This window comes from Oryctolagus cuniculus, chromosome 11 (assembly GCF_964237555.1).
Source record: "Oryctolagus cuniculus chromosome 11, mOryCun1.1, whole genome shotgun sequence".
Taxonomy (NCBI): Eukaryota; Metazoa; Chordata; class Mammalia; order Lagomorpha; family Leporidae; genus Oryctolagus; species Oryctolagus cuniculus.
In genome coordinates, this window is record NC_091442.1 from 22,652,689 (window position 1) to 22,670,943 (window position 18,255).

Here is an 18,255-nt window from a genome sequence, read left to right on the forward strand (position 1 = left end):
TGTGGCCAGAAAGGTCAAACTGGGGTGGGCGAGCTGACGCCTTGAGATCCTGCCTTTGCTGCTGGACTTGGGACCCTGACTCCTTATACCTGCTGCATCCAATGGGCTTGACGACCACCCTGAAAGGGCCCCCAAGGTCTCCCTTCCTCTCTCTGGGATGCTTGCCCTGGACTCACTGGGAGTGGCCAGTCTCTTCTGGGCCTCTGGGTCACTCTGCAAGCATTTATCTGGGCCCTGTCTCCCTGGAGACAAGCTCCTTCTCCTCTTCCTTGGTGTTCATAGCGGGGGCTTCTGGCACAGGCTTGATGAGCATTGGCCAAGTGAATGTAATACCAGCCTTCGTCAAATACTGGAATTGGCCGAACTTAACAAGAGGCCGCTGACACAGGGAAGAGTTCTATCCAGAGCTGCGGCGTGAATCCCCAAACCATGATGCAAGGGTGGGATGTGGGGGATGTGGGGCTATTCTTACCAGCAAGTAGCCTTCAGACTCTGAGATCTGACCCCGGGGCTGGAATATTCACAGGCACTGGAAAGATTTAAACAGGAAGCCATGATCGGAGGTGCAGGGATGACATACGATTAGCTCTCCTGTCTCTACAGAACAAACCAGCCCCCACTTCTGGGCTTCAGGATGCTGCGACAGAACCTCCCTGCACTTAATGCACTCAGAATGCTCCTGACTGGGCTAAAGAAAACAGGCTGCTGGTGTCACCGAAACCTCCAGGGCTGCTGTGGACTGCAGCGGTTTCACCCGCAGGACTCGGGGGAGCTTCGTCCTCCAGCAGACAGCCCTGGGCTTCCTGGTGTAAGTGCCGACCGCGACCTGTGCAGTCTGCAACCACACTCCACCCACTCCTCACATTGACTTCTACCACCAGCTCCTCCTCCTCTGCTGGGCTCTCCTGCCCATGGCTTCCCTGCCCTCACCACCCTGGCAGCCCCGTGTGGGTTGTGATGTGGTGCACAAAGTATGCAGGCTCGCTGTGAGAACAGAAGCAGGACTCAAAGTCCCAGGCGCTCCCTGGGAACAAGACGACCGGCCCAGGCTCTGACTCCGTGCTTGACCCTTGCTGCTTTCAGAGCGGTTTGGCCCATAGCAGCCTCTATGTAAGCACACAAGACGACTAGAGGAAGGGGCCAGGGTGACCTCTGCCCATCTTTCCACCCCAGGTTCTGGTGATGGATTGCACCCTCTCAGAGCACATCCGTGAGAACAGGCTGGACAGCCAGAGGCACCACCCAAGGGCTGATCCACTGCTTGGGGCAGCCTTGTGATAGGTGACAAGACGAAGGGACAGAGGCTCTGGACCTGTGTCCTTAGGCGAGGCTGGGTCCTGCCTGGGTGACCCTCACTTTCCTTCCTGCTTTTCCCCTCCAGTCTCTCCTTGGGTTTGGAGCTGATGAAAAGAGCAACTGGTACATTACTGGTCTCCCCAGAGATGACCCTGCTATTGGCCAAGGAAAGTCTACTTTAGAAAGTCAACCCCCAGCTGCTGTGTGCGAAGAGCTTGGTCCTCACCACTGAACAAAGGCCTCGCCAACCTCAGTACCTGGTGGGGTGGGGAGAGCTCAGGTTGAGCGCTATGGCGGAGGCTGGGGGGCTCTCAAGGGTTGGATGAGGAGAGACGAGCAATAGATGGTTTAGGATTGAATGAGGACCCTGCTTGGCAGTCTGCAAAATGTCTTTCATGTGCTGGAAGGTCTCTCCTTGATTGGTTTCCAGCCTGGCTCATCACCTGTAGAGATCATGGTACCGAGAAGAAACTAAGAGAAACACAGGGCCTCTCTGCCAAACTTCTGACCCAGGACTGGTCAAGCTGGAGCCAGGAGCAGAGAGCCAGGAGCAGAGAGCCCGGAACACAACCCAGGTCTCAAATGTGGTGGCAGGAATCTCCTCACTTGAGCCAGAAATCAACCCAGGCACTCCAACGTGGGGACACAAGTGTTCTAACTGGCATCTTAACCACTAAGCCAAATGCTGCCCTGCCTCTCAAGCAAAATTGCCTTTAGGCTTTGAGGAAGTTGTCAACGATAGGTCTGAAACGTGTGAGCTGAGTTGTCCAGAGCACGTCCATAGTGACAAGTTCTGCCACTGTCCGTCCTGCTGACTGGCCTGACGGCAGGGGACCAGCCAGTTCCATGGCTACGCCCAGGAAGGGACACTCAAGAGCGTTCGTGCAGAGTAGGTGGAAGAGGTCAGAGCTGAGCTCCACAGACTCCATCAGCCAGAGGCCAACTCAGTGTTTGTGAGGCCCCAGGACTTGCTTCAGGACAAGAACACTTGATGGTTCCTCACTGCCCATGCGTTAGAACTACAGGCCCGTCACAGGCGGACCGGGCTCCTCCCCCGTGTGCCCAGCAATGCCCCCAACTCCTCCCAGCCTGCAGGGGCAGCCCCTGCATTCTACAGCACTGCTAGGCAGCACCCACAGGTGTGTCTGACTCACGTCAGCCAGGTCTTACCAGCTGGACTGAAGGCAGGCGCTGGGGACAGGGGCCACCTCGTCTGTGTCTTCTGCAACCTTCCCCAGTCAGAGTGCACGGCTCACAGCAGATCCCTGACACCCAAGAGGGATCTTCAGCAAGTGTTACCTTGCAACGCTGATGCGCTGCGGCCACCCAGCCACACAGTGGACACCGCAGTAGCAAATTAACACAAAGACCCCAGGTTTATTGTTGACAGGGAAGGTGAGGGAGGGGAAGTGCTGGGAAAATAAACTCTAGACGAGAGGCAGTAACGCCCCTCGACCAGGGCAAGGCACTCTTCTGGGTGATTCCGTGGCCTGGCAGGCAAACAAAATTTGCTTCATTCCTATGCGGGCTGGAGTGCTCCCCGATCTTGCTGGTTTCTTCTCCTCCTGGGTGGCTGATCTGGGGCATCCAGGTGGGTTAACAGAGCCAGACAATTCTTTTGGCAAACCTGCCGCCATGCAGAGGGACCAGGACTCCCCTGCAGTTGTCTGTGTTGTCCATGTGCACTGTGCTGGTCTGTATCCTACCCTGGCTGGGGCTGCTACCTGGGGGTGGTTTGGGTAGTGCTGGGGCTGGGGCTACGGTGGAGCAGGACTGGCCCTGGGGACGTCAGACTTTGAGTCAGGGACTCATCCAACTTGCGGGTCTCGGCCTCTAGGACAGTGGCCTCAGGGGCTTGGGCCACTGCAAGGAGCGAGTGGGAGAGGCTGTGGTGCAGGTCTGCGAGTTCACGGCTGGTCTGCACTGAGCGTGCGATGTAGTCCTGCTTCTGCTTCCGCTCCAAGGCCAGCTGGGCTCGCAGCAGGGCTACCTGGGGGCAGGAAAACCAAGAGGGAGAGCAGTGGAGGGCCCTGAAGCTCTCCCACCATTCTGCTCTGTGCTTCTGTGGCTCTTGTAGGTATGGCATTTTTAATAAAATTTATTTGATAGAGAAAGAGAGCGGGAGAGAAATACACAGGTAGACAGAATTCCCAGGGCTGGCACTGTGGCACAAGTTAAGCTGTCTATGGCGCCAGCATCCCATATGGGCACTGGTCTGAGTGCCAGCTGCTCCACTTCTGATCCAGTTCTCTGCTATGGCCTGGGAAAGTGGCGGAGGGTGGTCCAAGTGCTTGGGCCCCTGCATCCCTGTGGGATACCGGGAAGAAGCTCCTGGCTTCAGATCAGCCCAGCTCTGTTGTGATCATTTGGGGAGTGAACCAGCAGAAGGAAGACCTCTCTCTCTCTGTAATTCTGCCTCTCAAATAAATAAATCTTAAAAACAAAACAAAACAAAAACTTCCATCTGTCAGTTTACTCCCCAAACACCTGCAATATCCAGGACCAGGCCAAAACTTAGAGCCTGAAACGCAATCTGGGTCTCCCACATGGGTAGCAGGGAATCACACACTTGAGCTATCCCCTGCTGCCTCCCAGGGCCCGGGGTACGCATTATGAGGAAGGCAGAATCAGAAGCAGAGCCTGGACTTGAACCTTGGCATTCTGATGGGCAATGTGAGCGTTCCAAGTAGCATCTGAACTGCTGACCAAATGCTCGCCCCCCTTTGGAAGGTTTTAAAATATATTCTGACTTAACTAGACTGGGGGTGAGGCCCGAGTACCAATACTTTTTCCAAAGCTCCCCTGGAATGTCTAATGTGCAGCCAAGGTTTAGAATCACTAACCAATCCTTCCACGGTGAAACTGAGACAACAGGAGGTAAAGCTATTGGAATCTCAGCTACTGGCATCCAGGATTAGAGGGTGGCACAAGGTGCTTAGGGTACAAAATTTAAGGAGGCACTCTGGGTCCAGAGTGAGTGATTCAGGACAGCATTGTGGTGCAGCGGGTTAAGCCACTGCCTGCAATGCTGGCATCCCATATCCAGAATGCCAGGACCTGCTAATGTACCTGGGAAGGCAGGGGATGATGGCCCCTGTCACCCAAATGGGAGATGCCAGTGGAGTTACAGGCTCCTGGCATAAGCTACCTAGATGAAGTGAGTGAACCAGTGGATGAAGATCTCCGTCTCTGTCACTCTGCCTTTCAAATAAATAAATCTTTTAAAAAACATTGTCTAAAAGAATTAAAAAAAAAAACAACAATGAATGTCTCCTTAAATTCTATACCCAAAGGGCCTCACTAGAGATAGATAAGGCCTTGCCTGCTCTGTTTAAGTTTAACAGAATTCAAAGTACTAGCTTAGGTCTAGCAACACACAGAGTCAGGCTCTGCCAGGAGTGACTACTGGTTTCTGAAACAGGCTCAGAAATCAAAATGCCACACCTATCATTCCTGGGCCTTGAAAGAGGGAGTGAAACTTTAGGTCTAAGAGGCCTACAAGGCAAGGCACTTGATACGGTCTCCCTGAGCTTGACCCTGGCTATAAGGCCAGATCCTGCACTGGTGCCAGGCTCCATCCTGCCACCAGCGTGCGGCTGGCAGATCTCTGGTCTGCTTCTCAGCCTTCCCCTTCCTCGGTATGAATCTGGAGGTTAGGGGCCTGCATCATGCTTTCTTCCTCATTCCCTGTCCAGGCCAATGAGAGCTGGAGTGGAACCTGCTGCTTACTGGAAGGCAGGAACTACCTCCCCTCTCCCTGCTGCAGGCACAAAGGTCCAGGGACACAGCTGACCCTACAGTCTCACCGCCTGAGTTCGAGGGAGGGGAAGAGGCTTTCGAACACGGAGCCTTCCAGAACATACCTCTTTCTGCAGTTCAGCCATGTGCTTGGCCTGTGCGGAGCCCTTCTGTTCCCCTCGTCCATCCTAGGGAGACAACACCACCTATGTTGGAACAAACTCTCCCGCTGAGTTTCCGTGGGCCTTCAGCTACCTCCCCACAGTCCTGGGATGTTGGCAGGGACCAGGAAGTGCCTGAACCTCCACCCTGAAGGGCTCACACCAGCATAACAGGCAACACCCATGGAGACCTGACACCAGACATCCAAAAGACCCGGATGCCATCTATTTCTTTGGGGTACTTTTTTATCAAGCGGAAGCACACCACATGTCTGCTTTGTGCTGGCCCTGGGCTATGAGCTGAGGGTGCAGAGAAATCACCTGACAGGTGCCCACCCCGGGAAGCACAGAGCTCAAAGGAAGGGGCTCAGCCTCGAGCCCCTCACGCCCCACCAGGCTTCACCAGTTCACCACCTCATGCACCACCACCGTTCACCAGTCTAGCGAACGAATGCAGCTCAGCTAAAAGAGTGTTGGCCGGGGAAGGTGGGGGGGTCTTCCCCAAACCCTTATGTCAAAAAGGGGCTCTGGCCCCAGGCAACACCATGGATCCTAATCTTGTAAACTCAGTAGAGCAAGGAGCAATCAAGCTCCTAGGCACGTGGGGCTGGCAAGCACCACACATCACCCATGTGCCAGGAATTCTGACCAGAAGCCCCGTGAGCCCTGCTCCCAGAGGTTGGGGTCTGAGAGTAACAGATCGGGGTTCCTCAGGATGCAGGCTACAGCCTTGATTCCACCCCACCCACTGACATTGCGTCCCCTTCTCAGGGCAGGGACAGACTGAGCAGCGCCAGGTGGGGCAGAACCCAGCCAGAGGCCTCTCTGGATTGGCTGAAGCACGTCTCCCATGCAGGTGTGGTCTGGGATAAGCAATGCGGAGGGCTGAGTTTCCAGTGGCTGGGGTTGGGCCCTCTCAAGGTTGCAATAGAGGCAGAGAGGTAGACCTGCTGTGTGGGTGATGAATCCAGGCTTTGGCTGAGCTCCTGGGCCCCTGCCCGGGACAGGCGCATGGAATCCTTCTTCAGCTTTCTCCGCTCACGCTCCACCTGCCAAGATATTGGGGGAGAAATCAGGGCTAGGCTCTCGAGTGGGTCAGTGTGTGTGTGGGGCTGAGTATAAAGGGACAGCAACCAGGGGGACTCCTAGGCAGAGGAAAGCCCCTGCTGGGACAGCCCCGAGAGGCGCTCTCAGATGGAAGGAGGGGGTCAGCCCCTTGGGCCCCTGGAGCAAAGGTCAGCAAGCTTCCTCGTGGTGCGCATTCGACTTTGTGGGCCATTCAGCGCTGGCACAGCAATTCATTTCCACTGCTCTAGCAGACAAACAGCTGCCACAGTAAATGGCTGTGCTCCAGGAAAACGTGGTTTTCAGAGAGCAGCAGCGGGACGGATTTGGCCTGCAGGCTATAGTTTACTGAGCCCTGCTCTGTGGGCTGCAGAGACGTGGAGATGCCCACAGGCTCCAGAGGAAGGGCTGAAGACAGGGAGTTACGCACCTGCTCCAAGGTGGTTCGCAGCTGCATGTTGTGGCGCTGTAGCCTGCCCCGGTCAATCTCCAGCTGAGCCACGGCCTGCTGCAGGTGCTCAAGCCTTTGTTTCCACAGCTCCTTCTCCTCCACTCCAGCACCACACTCTGTCTCTGCTCTTGAGACCTGGGGGGTGGGGTGGGACCGGCTCACATGGGCAGCCCCTTAGACAGGCAGGGGAACAGATGGAGGGCAAGGGGACCAATCTGGCAAGTCTGGGCTTCAGGGACTCAATTCACAAGGGAAGGGAACACCCCTGGCCAGGAGTTTCCTCCTGGGCCACTGGCACCCCCAGATCCCCAGCTCACCTCTCCAGGCTGTCCACCCTGCTCTTCCCTGGGTCCCCGCTCTGCTCTGAGGGTTGAGGCTGGGCTTTGCAGCCGCTCCTTCTCCAGAGTCTGTCTGGTAAATTCCAGCTCCTCCTGTGGTATTGAAATATAGAACAAAATCACACTGTGGCAACCTCAGATACAGACCCACCCTCCACCTCCCACCAACCTCATAAAAACCAGCTTGGTTTTCTCAGCAGGTGAGAGTCTTACTTTTCCTGGAGACTATGAGTGATTCTAGTCTAGAACTCTCATTTTCATCGATAAAGCAAAGGAGCAGAGGGGTTGACCCTAGGACACACAGCTAGGAGCAGAAATCCCCCTTAAAGCTAAGCAACCACACTGTGGAACGAGCAAGGACACAGGAGCTCTCTCCAAACCATTTCCTCATTTATAAAATGCCGAATGACCCCTCAAACGTGGGGACTCTAATGTCAGGTACTTCCAAGGCATCCTCTATTTCATTATCGGCGTTGGCCAAGAGGAGGCAGATGAGAGAAGACGAGTGCTGGCCGCTGGGTGGAGATCGTCTGGGGAAGAGGGAGAGCTTGGTGGTGAGAGTCTGAGCCCTGCAGGCAGACTGCGTGGATCTACTTCCAGGTCTGCACTGACCAGTGGGCTGACTTTGGATGAGTTACGCAACCTCTCAACTGCCATTCCTCAATTATAAAATGAGGATGGTAACAGTTCCTACTTTCCGGGGTAGTTTTGGAACAAAGTGAGAGTAGCAGTGCCTGGCAGGAAAAATGCTTAAAATAAAAAAAGGACCTGCAGGATGATGGGTTGCATCTGAAAGATGTCCTTGAGTTTGGAGGTGGGGAGTAGATGAAGTAACTCTGACCCGAGTTACATTACTGTGTGCAATCTGCTTAGAGATCTAAGACCACAGGCAGGAAGGTCTTCCTGCTCAGCTGCACGTCTTACTGCTGTGTGTTTGTAAGAATGGCCCTGGAGGGGCCGGCGCTGTGGCGTATAGTGGGTAAAGCCGCTGCCTGCAGTGCCGGCATCCCATATGAGTCCCGGCTGCTCCTTTTCCGATCCGGCTTTCTGCTATGGCCTGGGAAAGCAGTAGAAGATGGCCCAAGTGCTTGGGCCCCTGCACCCATGTGGGATACTGGGAAAATGCTCCTGGCTCCTGGCTTTGAGATCAGCACAGCTCCGCCTGTTGTGGTCAATTGGGGAGTGAACCAGTGGATGGAAGCCCTCTCTCTCTCTCTCTGCCTCTCCTTCTCTCTCTGTGTTACTCTTTCAAATAAATAAATAAATCTTAAAAAAAAAAAAAAAAAAAAAAAAGAATGGCCCTGGAAGTAGGAAAAGAGTTCCACTTACTGAGAGCTTCCTTCCTAAACACTTTACAAGTATCAGCCCATTTCACACTATCATTTCCTATTTTATTTATTTATTTTAAAAAAATATTTATTTGTGGGGCTGGTGCTGTGGCACAGCAGGTAAAGCCACCACCTGCAGTGCCAGCATCCTATATAGATGCCAGTTCAAGTGCTGGCTGCTCCACTTCCCAGATTGCTCTGGCCTAGGAAAGCACTAAAAGACAGTCCAAGTCCTTGGGTCTCTGCACCCATGTGGGAGACCTGGAAGAAGCTCCTGGCTCCTAGCTTCAGATTGGTGCATCTCTGACCATTGCGGCCATCTGGGGAGTGAACCAGCTGATGGAAGTCCTCTCTCTCTCTGCCTCTCTGTAACTCCGTCTTTCAAATAAAATAAATAATAAATCTTTAAAAAATATATTTGTGGGGCTGGCGCTGTGGTGCAGCAGGTTATAGCCCTGGCCTGAAGCAGTGGCATTCCATATGGGCGCTGGTTCTAGTCCCAGCTGCTCCTCTTCTGATCCAGCTCTCTGCTATGGCCTGGGAAAGCAGTTGAAGATAGCCCAAGTCCTTGGGCCCCTGTATCCACGTGGGAGACCTGGAGGAGGTTCCTGGCTCCCGGATCAGCACAGCTCCGGCAATTGCAGCCTTCTGGGGAGTGAACCAGCTAATGGAAGACCTCACTCTCTGTCTCTACTTCTCTCTGTAACTCTTTCAAATAAATAAAATAAATCTTTAAAAGTCATATTTGTTTATTTGAAAGTCAGAATCAGAGAGAGAGGGAATGAGAGAGATCTTCCATCTGCTTGGCCAGGGCTGGGCCAGGCCGAAGCCAGGAGCTTCATCTGGGTCTCCTACATGGGTGGCAGCTGCCCAAGCACTTGGGCCATCTTCCACTGCTTTCCCAGGCACATTAGCAGGGAGCTGGATTGGAAGTGGAAAAGCTGGGACTCAAACTGGTGCCCATATCAGATGCTGGCGCTCCAGACAGTGGCTTAACCCGCTAAGCCACAGCACTGGGCTTCCCTACTTTATTCTAAAAAATTCCAAGGGACAAAGAAGGAAAGGCACTTCCCCAGGTCGCACGGCCATTCACCTAGGGAACTGTATTTGAAATCCAGGAAGTGGACTCCCAAGTTTTTAACTGTAACTCCTCTATATGTTGCCTTTTAACAGAGTTTTGTGTTTCCACACAGTGGGTTCCTGGGAGGCTGTCTGAGATGGGGCAGGGGTTGGGGGCAGATGTTCTCTGGGGCTCAGCCAAGGGATCAGGAGGTGGAGTTAATTTCTCCAGAAAAAAATGGACTGGTTTTCTCTTGGCAAAGGAGACAATGCTTCTCTGTGTCCTGCAGCCACTGCCTGTATCCAGGCCTTGTGCTCTGTTTGGGGGGTACAAAGATGACTAAGACACGGTGCCTGACCTTCCAAACCGAACTCATCATTCCACTTCTTGTCCTCCAACCTGCTTTTCTTCATCAGTGAGCAGAAATCTTTAGTGCTGTCTTTGATTTCTTTCATCCTTTTCTTTACTCCTCCCACTTCTTAGCCAATCAAAGGCCAGAGTCCTAGGATCCTCTTATGTCTGTCTGTGTGTACACATTCCTAGCTCACCATCTCGTTCCTGGACTTCTATTACAGCCTCCTCATTGGTCTCCCAGATCGGCTGTTACTCCACATGGCAGCCTGAGAGATCTCTCTGATCATGTCACTCCCCTGCGCCTCACACTTCACCTGCTTCCCACCAGTTACTCACCCCTCAGCAAGACTTACAAGCCCTGAATGCTGGGCCCTGCTCTCTCTTCTCTCCTGCAACTCCCCTTCAATGTGCCAGTACCCTGACTGACCTGCACAGATGCTCTCTCCTCCTCTCCTGTCCCCGACCTGTGCCTGGCCAGTTTCTTACTGGTTCCTTCAGATCTAATCTTGTTTTTCTGAAACAGAGAGGGATAGAGCTCCCATCCACTGGCGCATTCCCCAAATGCCTGTGTGGCTGGGCTGAAGCAGGGAGCTAGGAACAAAATCCAGGTCTTCCATGAGTGGCAGGGTCCTAACCACTTGAACCATCACTTACTGCCTCCCCAGCCCTGGGGACACTGGAATTGGGAGCCAGAGCCGGTAATCAAACCTGGAACTTCTTTGTGGTATGCAAACATCTGAAACACTAGGCCGAATGCTTGCAACCAGATCTTATCTTTTATCAGGGAAGGTTGGGAGTCTGACCAGCATGCTTGGAGCACACTGAATTTCTCCTGTTCGGTGTGGCACTCTGCTCTACAGCTGCTTACCCACTTGACTGTAAGCTCCAGGAGGGTAGGGACTGTGGGTGTCTTGTGCCCTGAGCATCCCTCTGGGGGCTGCACCGGAGTCTGAGGCCCACATGGAAGTACTCGTGATCCCAGCTTTCTCATACCCTCGAGGGGTCACAAGGTTCAGGGTGGCAGGGAGCCCCTGAGCTCAGCCAGACGGGGCTCTTTTCCCTGGCCCTCACTGCCCAGAGAGTGACTCACCAACAGTCTCTGCTGCTCTGATTCCCGCTCCAGGACTGAGGCTTGTAGGAACAAGGCTACCTCCTGCAGACTGTTGACACTGGCCTTGCTCTGGGCCAGGGATAGCGCCAAGTCCTGGGCCTTCTCCCTCCATTCAATCTCCCTGGCCTCTGTCTGCCTCAAGGCTACCTGTAGGCGTTCTAAGTCTCGCTGCAGTTTGGGCCCGAAAGATTCTGAGTTCAGAGCTGGTTCCTCCACTGAGGAAGCTTTGTGGCTCTGGGGTAAGGCCTCGGGATTCTTCCTTTGCTGGGCCTCCCTCAGCTCCCTGAGTTCCTCTTCCTTCTGGGCTAGAGTCAACTGCAGCTCCCTTAGACTCTCACGGAGGCCCATCCTCTCTTCCTCTTCTCTTTGCTGCCCCGGATTCTGCCTCTCTTGGAGCACGTCCTCTTGGTCCCTCTGGGCCAGAAGCTTCTCCAGCAGCTGCCCTTGCTCCTTCTGAAGCCTCAGCTCTTCGTCCCTCCGGGCAAGGGCCTGCTGGAGCTGCTGCATGTCCTCCCGGTGTCGCAGGCCCTGGTCCTGGATCTCACCTTCACGCGTCCTCAGGGCCTCCTCCAGCTGCCGGGCGTGTGTCTGGCAGGTGTTCAGGGTGGCCTGCAAGGTGGCGGTGCTGGCCTCTAGACTGTGACTCAATTCTGTCTGCTCCAGGAGATGCCGCTCTTTTTCCTGCAGCACAGCCTGGGCCCTGCTGAGGGCCTCCTGCAGTGCCTCGACCTGGCCCCAGGCAGCCTCCTCCTGAAGCCGGGAGAACCGGTTTTCTGTCCGCAGAGCTTCCAGCTCCTGGTCCCGTTCCTTAAGCATGGCCTCTGCTTCTAGCCACTTGTCCTGCAGGGCCCTGGCCTCTGCGTCGTGCTCCTGTGTGCGCTCGGCACACTGCTGCTGGAGGGTCAGCAGAGCCTTCTCCTGCTCCCGAGACTCCACCCTCAGGTCTCCCAACACCTCCTCCAGGGCCTGCCCCCGCCGGCCCTCCGCTGACAGCTCTTCCTGGAGCCGCCGCACCTGCTCCTTGTGTTCCTCCAGCTCTCCCTGGCACTCCTGCAGAGCTATATGGGCCTGCTCCAGAGCCCCCTGGAGTTCGCTGGCCTTCTCCTTCACACTCTCCTCCTGGCCCTGAGCCTGCCGCCGCTCACGCTGCAGGGCCTCCAGTTCCTGGTCCCTCTGGGTCACAGCTCTCTGGGCCTCTTCCAGCTGACTCTGGAACGACTGCTCTTTCAGCTCCCGCTGCTCCCTGGCTTCCTGTAGGTGCCGCTGCAAGACCAGTATCTCCTGCTCTCGCTGGGTCAGGAGCAGGCTGCTCTCGGCCACCTTCCTGTGCAGGCCCTGCAGCTGCTGCTCCAGCTGGCGCCTGCGCTCCTGCAGGTCCTGGATCTGCTCCTGCTGGCACTCGGCTTCCTTCTCCTTATCACGCAGGATCAGCTTCAGGTGCTCGAGGCTGCCACGCTGTGCTTTCCCCGGGCCCTTGCCCTCCTCCGCCTGCTCCTGCATCAGCTGCCTCTGAGAGGCCAGCTCCCGGCCTCGCTCTCTCAAGGACAGCTTGATCTGTTCCAGGTCCTCCTCCAAGAGCTTGGTCTGCAGTGTCCTCTGATCTTCTAGAACCTGAATCCTCTCCTTCTGCAGCACCAGCTCCTGTCCCCTCCTCTCAAGGTCCTGAGCCAGGTGCTCATTCTGCCTCTGCAGCTCCTTGACCTGTTCGTGCTGGGACTTCACTTCCTGCTCCCTCTCCTGCAGCTCTCTCGCCAGAAGGGTGCTGTGGCTCTCCAGCTCATGGATCTGGCTGCTTTGTGCCTGCAGCTCCTGGCTCCTTTCCTCCAAGTCCAGCGTGAGCTGGGTCAGAGCCGCCCTCTGCATTTCCCTCTGGCCCTCCAGCTCCTCGATCACCTTGTGCTGGCACTCCACCCTGTGGTGGCTTTCTTCCAGTTCCAGGGCCAGGCATTCCAGAGTAGCCAGCTGCTTTCTCAGATCCTGAATCTGCCCTCTCTGGGACTCAATCACCTGGGCCTTCTTCTCCAGGTCCAGAAGCTGATGCTCCAAGAGGCTCCTCTGGGTCTCCCGATCCTTCTCGAGCTCTCTGATCTGCTCCCTCTGCACAGCCAGCTGCTGCTCTCGCTCCTGAACCGCCATGGGCAGATGCTCCAAAACAGACCTACACTGCTCCAGCTCCTGAATCTGTTCCTGTTGCAGATCCACCTCTTGGTTCCTCTTCTTCAGGTCCAGGGACAGCAGCTCTAAGGCAGCCTTCTGCATTTCCCGTTGCTTCTCCAGTTCCAGGATTTCTCCTTGCAAAGTCTCCACCTGCCCTTCTTTCTCAGATAGAGTCTGGGTCAGCAGAGCCAAGTTCTCCTGCAGAGCCTTGCCTTGGGCCACCTTCAGCTCACCCTGCTCCTGGAGGGCCTGGGCTCTCTCACGCTCACTCTCCACCTCCTCATTTTTCCGTTTCAGCGCCGAGCGCACCGTCCGCAGGTGTTCTTCTAGGATGCCAGCTGCGCTCGCCTGAGCCCTGGCTTCTGCAACAGATGCCTGCAGCTGTTCCACGCGGGCTGTCAGGTTCTCCTTGGCTACCTGAAGTAACTCTCGCTCACCCTGGAAAACAAGATGCAAAACCAACTTAGTCTACACTTCCTAACAGTCACTCCAATGCTGGCCTTTCTCTTCCTCATTCTCTGGCACCAGCAAAGACAAGGATTTGAGCGGTGGGGTAAGTGTGGAGTGGCATCTCCCCACTACCTCCCAGGGGAGACTGGCACAAATGAGGCACCCCATATTCTGCGCCTTAAGGATAAGGGACAAAAACCTCAATCTCAATTCAAGAGAATAATTGGAGGAGGAATGATTGGGACCTTAACAATGACTCTGAAGAACAGGGGGAAAGCCAGAAGAATCAAAAGACTTGCTAAAGGAAGTTGGCCCATGATCATAAGCTGAAGTGGGCCTTGGGCTCCAAGGGACTACCCTTGGGGCAATCTTCCCCCAAAACTAGTGCCACCTTACCTGGGCTTCCATTCTCTGCAGCTCTGCTTGCCTTAGGTGACCCTGTAAGGAAGCCACAGTTTCGTGCAGTTCCTTCAGCTCAGATTCCATGGAGTTCTGTTTTCCTTCCCACTTGGATTTTTCTTGGGAGAGAAAGGGAGGGGCAAAAGGCTCATGGTTGGGGGTGGGGAAAAGAGGCATACAGAGGCAGATGGAGGACAGAGAAGCGAATCAAAGGGAAGAAGCTAAGAAGGAGAGAATTACATCCAGCCTCCTGGAGGTATCCCCCACCTGCCAGCTGCTCCTGTGTGTCCAGGCTCCCTGCTGCTCTGCATTCATGTCTATGGGCTGCCAGCCCCAGCCCTGCTGTTAGTCATCCTAACAGTTCTTTATCTATCCTGATCACAGAGAGATCCTCTTCACCCTTGGATCCCATAAAGGGTTGAGCTAGCTGACACTGGAGGTCCCTGCTATTCCGCAGTTGCAAAGGTTCTTAGAGACCTGGTGGCTCTGCAGGTTGGCTTCCCCCAACCCTGTCCCCATTTCTGCAACATGCAGTGGAACTCAGCTCTATTTGTGTGGTTTCCGGGGAGCACTCCACAAGGACTCCCAGAAAGGCCAGACCCACTACCTAAACTGTCTTCCTCTCCAGAAGAGCCTTGGGTCTCAGGATCCTTCCCTCTCCTCTCCTCTCCAAATGGCCATCTCCCCTTCCAGCCCTTGGCTGTATTGTGGACAAGGTCTCCCTGGATTCCCTCTCTTTGTTTTCTCCTAAATAGTCTTCTGCCATCAAAGGCTAATTTTGAAGACATGCAATAGAATATAAAAATAAATAATGCACACAAATGACAAAGTCACAGAATTGTATTGTGTTCTCCTAGTCCTGGCCTTGAGTCTCCCAGTGGTTTTTATCTCCTGCAGAGACAGAAAACTGAAGCCCAGCCCAGCACCTGCTCTCGGTTCACCAAATCCCTTCTTCTAGATCCTTCTGGGTTGCCCCTCAAAGGCCAACTGAAGCACAGAAATAGGCCAAGGGGCTCCTACCCTATGGAGATGCCTCTAGATGCATCTCCTCATGTAGATAGACAATAAAGAGGGGCTGCCAGGCCTGTCCCTGCCCCTTCCAGGCACGCCACCCATGCTCTGCCCTCCTGCCCACCTGCAGTGTCTCACCTTCCAGGTTCTGGGTCAGCTGTTGCTGCAGGTCCTGCAGCTCTGCATGGAGCTGGCTCTTGTCAGCCTCAGCTTCGGTCAGATGCTGTTCCAGCTTCCGGACCTGATCCCTCAGATCATCCTGGGAAAACAGGCAGGGAGGACCTCAAGTTCCTCATCGTCCACAAAGCTCTCCTGACAGGCCTCAAGCTCTCAGCTCACTCTCGGCCACAGGGTGGTCTGCCACCCTGGACCTACTCCCAGATTGAACTCGGGTGTTCAGCTCCCCATAACAGATTCTGCTCCAGCTGATGGGAGTTGAGAAACCCCTTCTGACCTGTCTATGTCTTCTGAAACAGAACTCTTGCTAAAGTCTTAGTCCAGGACTCACCACTCTCCTCCCAAACTCCTATTTCAAAGGTGAGCTCAGAGGTAGGCATTCAAAACAGTGGTTACGACACCACTTGGGAACCGCATCCCATATCAGAGTGCCTGGTTTGGGTCCTGGCACCCCTTGATTCCAGTCTGTTGCTAAGGCGCATCTTAGGAGGCTGCAGGTGATGGCTCAAGTACTTGAGTCTCTGCCACCTGGATTGTGTTCCTAACTCATGGCTTCAGCCTGGCCCAGCCCCCTCACTGTTGTGGGCATCTGGGGAGTAAACCAGTGGATGGGAAGATCTCTCTTCCTCTCTGCCTTTCAAATATATAAAATTTTTAAAATACAGTAAAAGCTAATCCCAAAGATCATCTGTTCCTTTCTCCTGACCTTCGCCAAGACAGAATGAATTGCTCTTCCTTCCTCTTAGTTCAACATACATCATTTGTGCCCATTATTGATCAGGTGACTCCTCTTCTGTTTTCCATAAGAATGCAGTTTGGCTCCTCTGCCTGTCACAAGATTCTTTCTTTAAGATTTATTTATTTGAAAGGCAGAATCACAAAGAGGGACAGAGAGAGATTTTCCACCTGCTGGTTCACCCACAGTGGCCTCGATGGCTGGGGCTGGGCAAGGCTGAAGCCTGGAGCTTCATCCAGGTCTCTCATGTGGGTGCAGGGGCCCAAGCACTTGGGGCATCTTCCAATGCAATCCCTGTGCATTAGCAGAGTTGGATCAGAAATCAAACAGCCAGGATACAAACCAGCACCCATTTGGGATGCCAGCATTGCAGGTGGTTGCTTTAGCTGCTACGCCACAACACCAACACTATCACAAGTGTTCCTGAGGGAAGAGATCAATGTTTACTCCTTTCCATATATGCAACTCGGAGTGGCTGGCATGTAGGTGGCACTCAGTTTATACTGACCACTAGCCTCACTGTGAGGCAGAATTTGTGGGACATTTTTAAAAGGTTTTTTTCATTTATTTGAAAGTCAGAATTACAGACAGAGAGGGGGAGAGACAGAGTAAGAGAGAGATCTTCCATTTACAGGTTCACTCTTCAAATGGCTGCAACAGCCAAGGCTGGGCCAGGCTGAAGCCAGGAACCCAAGTACTTGAGCCAACATCTATTCTCTCCCAAAATGTACAGTAGCAGGAAACTGAATCAGAAGCAGAAAAGGGGGCCAGCGCTGTGGCACAGTAGGTTAATCCTCTGCCTGCAGCGCTGGCATCCCATATGGGCACCGGTTCTCATCCCGGCTGCTCCTCTTCCCATCCAGCTCTCTGCTATGGCCTGGGAAAGCAGTAGAAGATGGCCCAAGTCCTTGGGCCCCTGCACCCACGTGGGAGACCCGGAAGAAGCTCCTGGCTTCAGACTGACACAGCTCTGGCCATTGCAGCCATTTGGAGAGTGAACCAGCAGACAGAAGACCTTTCTCTCTGTCTCTCCTTCTCACTGTCTATAACTCTACTTCTCAAATAAATAAATAAATAAATCTTTAAAGAGAAAAAAAAGAAGCAGAAGAGATAGGGCCAGCATTGTGGTGTGGCAAGTAAAACTGCTGCCTGCAATGCCAGCTCCCCATACGGGCTCCACTTCCAATCCCACTCCATGCTAATGTGCCTAGGAAAGCAGCATAGGATGGCCCAAGTGTTTGGGCCCCTGCCACCCACATAGGAGATCTGGAAGAAGCTCCTGGCTCTTGGTCATCTGGGGAGTGAACTAGCGGATGGAAGATCTCTCTCTCTGTGCACGTGTGTGTGTGTGTGTGTGTGTGTGTCTCCCTCTCTCTCTGTAACTCTTTCAAATAAACAAACAAAACAAAAAATAAGTAAAGGATCTTGAGACTTAAACCAAGCACTCCCATATGAGACGCAGGCATCCCAAGCAGCGGCAACCACTGTGCAAAATGCCTGCCTGTGCGACCTTGATTTCAGTCTTAGGCCTAGAATGTTCCTAGAAAAGGCATCTTCAAATCTCAGCATTCACTAACTTGGTGGGTTTCTCTTGGAGGCCACTCATGGCTGAGAGGAAAATGGTATACAAAACCCCACACATTTGTGAGGGTTTGTAATTTAGAGTACTCATTCACGGTCCTCACAACAACCCTGAGAGGCAGGGGTGAAAACAGGGCAGAGGAACTCCAAGTACCCTATTCAGGGTTGCTGGGCAGAACACCACAGACATGGGACGCATCCCAACCTGATCTAGGAAAGGAACAGGCCAAGCCACTGCATGAGTCTCTGTCTCATGTTCTTCAGGGGAGGGGAGGGAAGGGCTCAAGGAAGGAGGACAGGAGACATACCCGGGCCTGCTGACTCTTCCACAGGTCTTGGTGAAGCTTGTGGAGGGCAGAGGCCACCGCCTCAGCCGAGAGGGCAGTCAGGAGGGGCCCTCTCTTAAAGAGGCTCCTAGCGCCATTCTGGTCTGAAGAAATGAGGAAAATCTCCTTGCCTGTTGTGCTATGAAAAGAAACAGCCATCCCTCCCCAGACGTGGTCCTTCCTCTTCTCAAAGGGCCTGTCACGTGTTTTCTGTGTACCCATGTGCCAGGCACTACAGTGGGCACCACATAATGGTAGGTATCATTCATTATGCACTTAGTAAGTGCCAGGAACTGCGTAAGCTATTCACTTACATTGTAATCTCATTAACTCTTCAGGAAAATTCTGAGGTAGGTGCTTTTAACATCCTCATTTTATAGTTGAGGAAAATCAGAAGTGATATGCCAAGGAGGCTAGCAAACAGAACCAGGGTTCACACTTGGATAGAATTAATTCCAGTCTGTGGCTATAACCTTCATGCAATATTGCCTAATGAACTGCACTCACCGCCCTCTC

The 18,255-nt window shown here is 53.8% G+C and overlaps 1 protein-coding gene across 20 annotated transcripts in view; it reads right to left on the reverse strand.

The window, feature by feature from the left end:
• Window positions 1–2,653: 2,653 nt before the first annotated feature.
• Window positions 2,654–18,255, reverse strand: part of CEP250 (centrosomal protein 250) — a 56,280-nt gene continuing 40,678 nt past the window's right edge. For all 20 annotated transcript variants that reach the window (XM_070051900.1, XM_017341656.3, XM_008256053.4 and 17 more), the window contains 9 exons: window positions 17,722–17,843; window positions 15,058–15,178; window positions 13,906–14,027; window positions 10,882–13,497; window positions 7,029–7,142; window positions 6,691–6,846; window positions 6,143–6,244; window positions 5,160–5,222; window positions 2,654–3,286 (listed from right to left, as the gene is read on the reverse strand). In XM_070051900.1, the coding sequence (XP_069908001.1) occupies window positions 3,017–3,286; window positions 5,160–5,222; window positions 6,143–6,244; window positions 6,691–6,846; window positions 7,029–7,142; window positions 10,882–13,497; window positions 13,906–14,027; window positions 15,058–15,178; window positions 17,722–17,843 (3,686 nt within the window). In that variant the 3' untranslated portion in view covers window positions 2,654–3,016. The remainder of the gene's footprint in view (window positions 3,287–5,159; window positions 5,223–6,142; window positions 6,245–6,690; window positions 6,847–7,028; window positions 7,143–10,881; window positions 13,498–13,905; window positions 14,028–15,057; window positions 15,179–17,721; window positions 17,844–18,255) is intronic.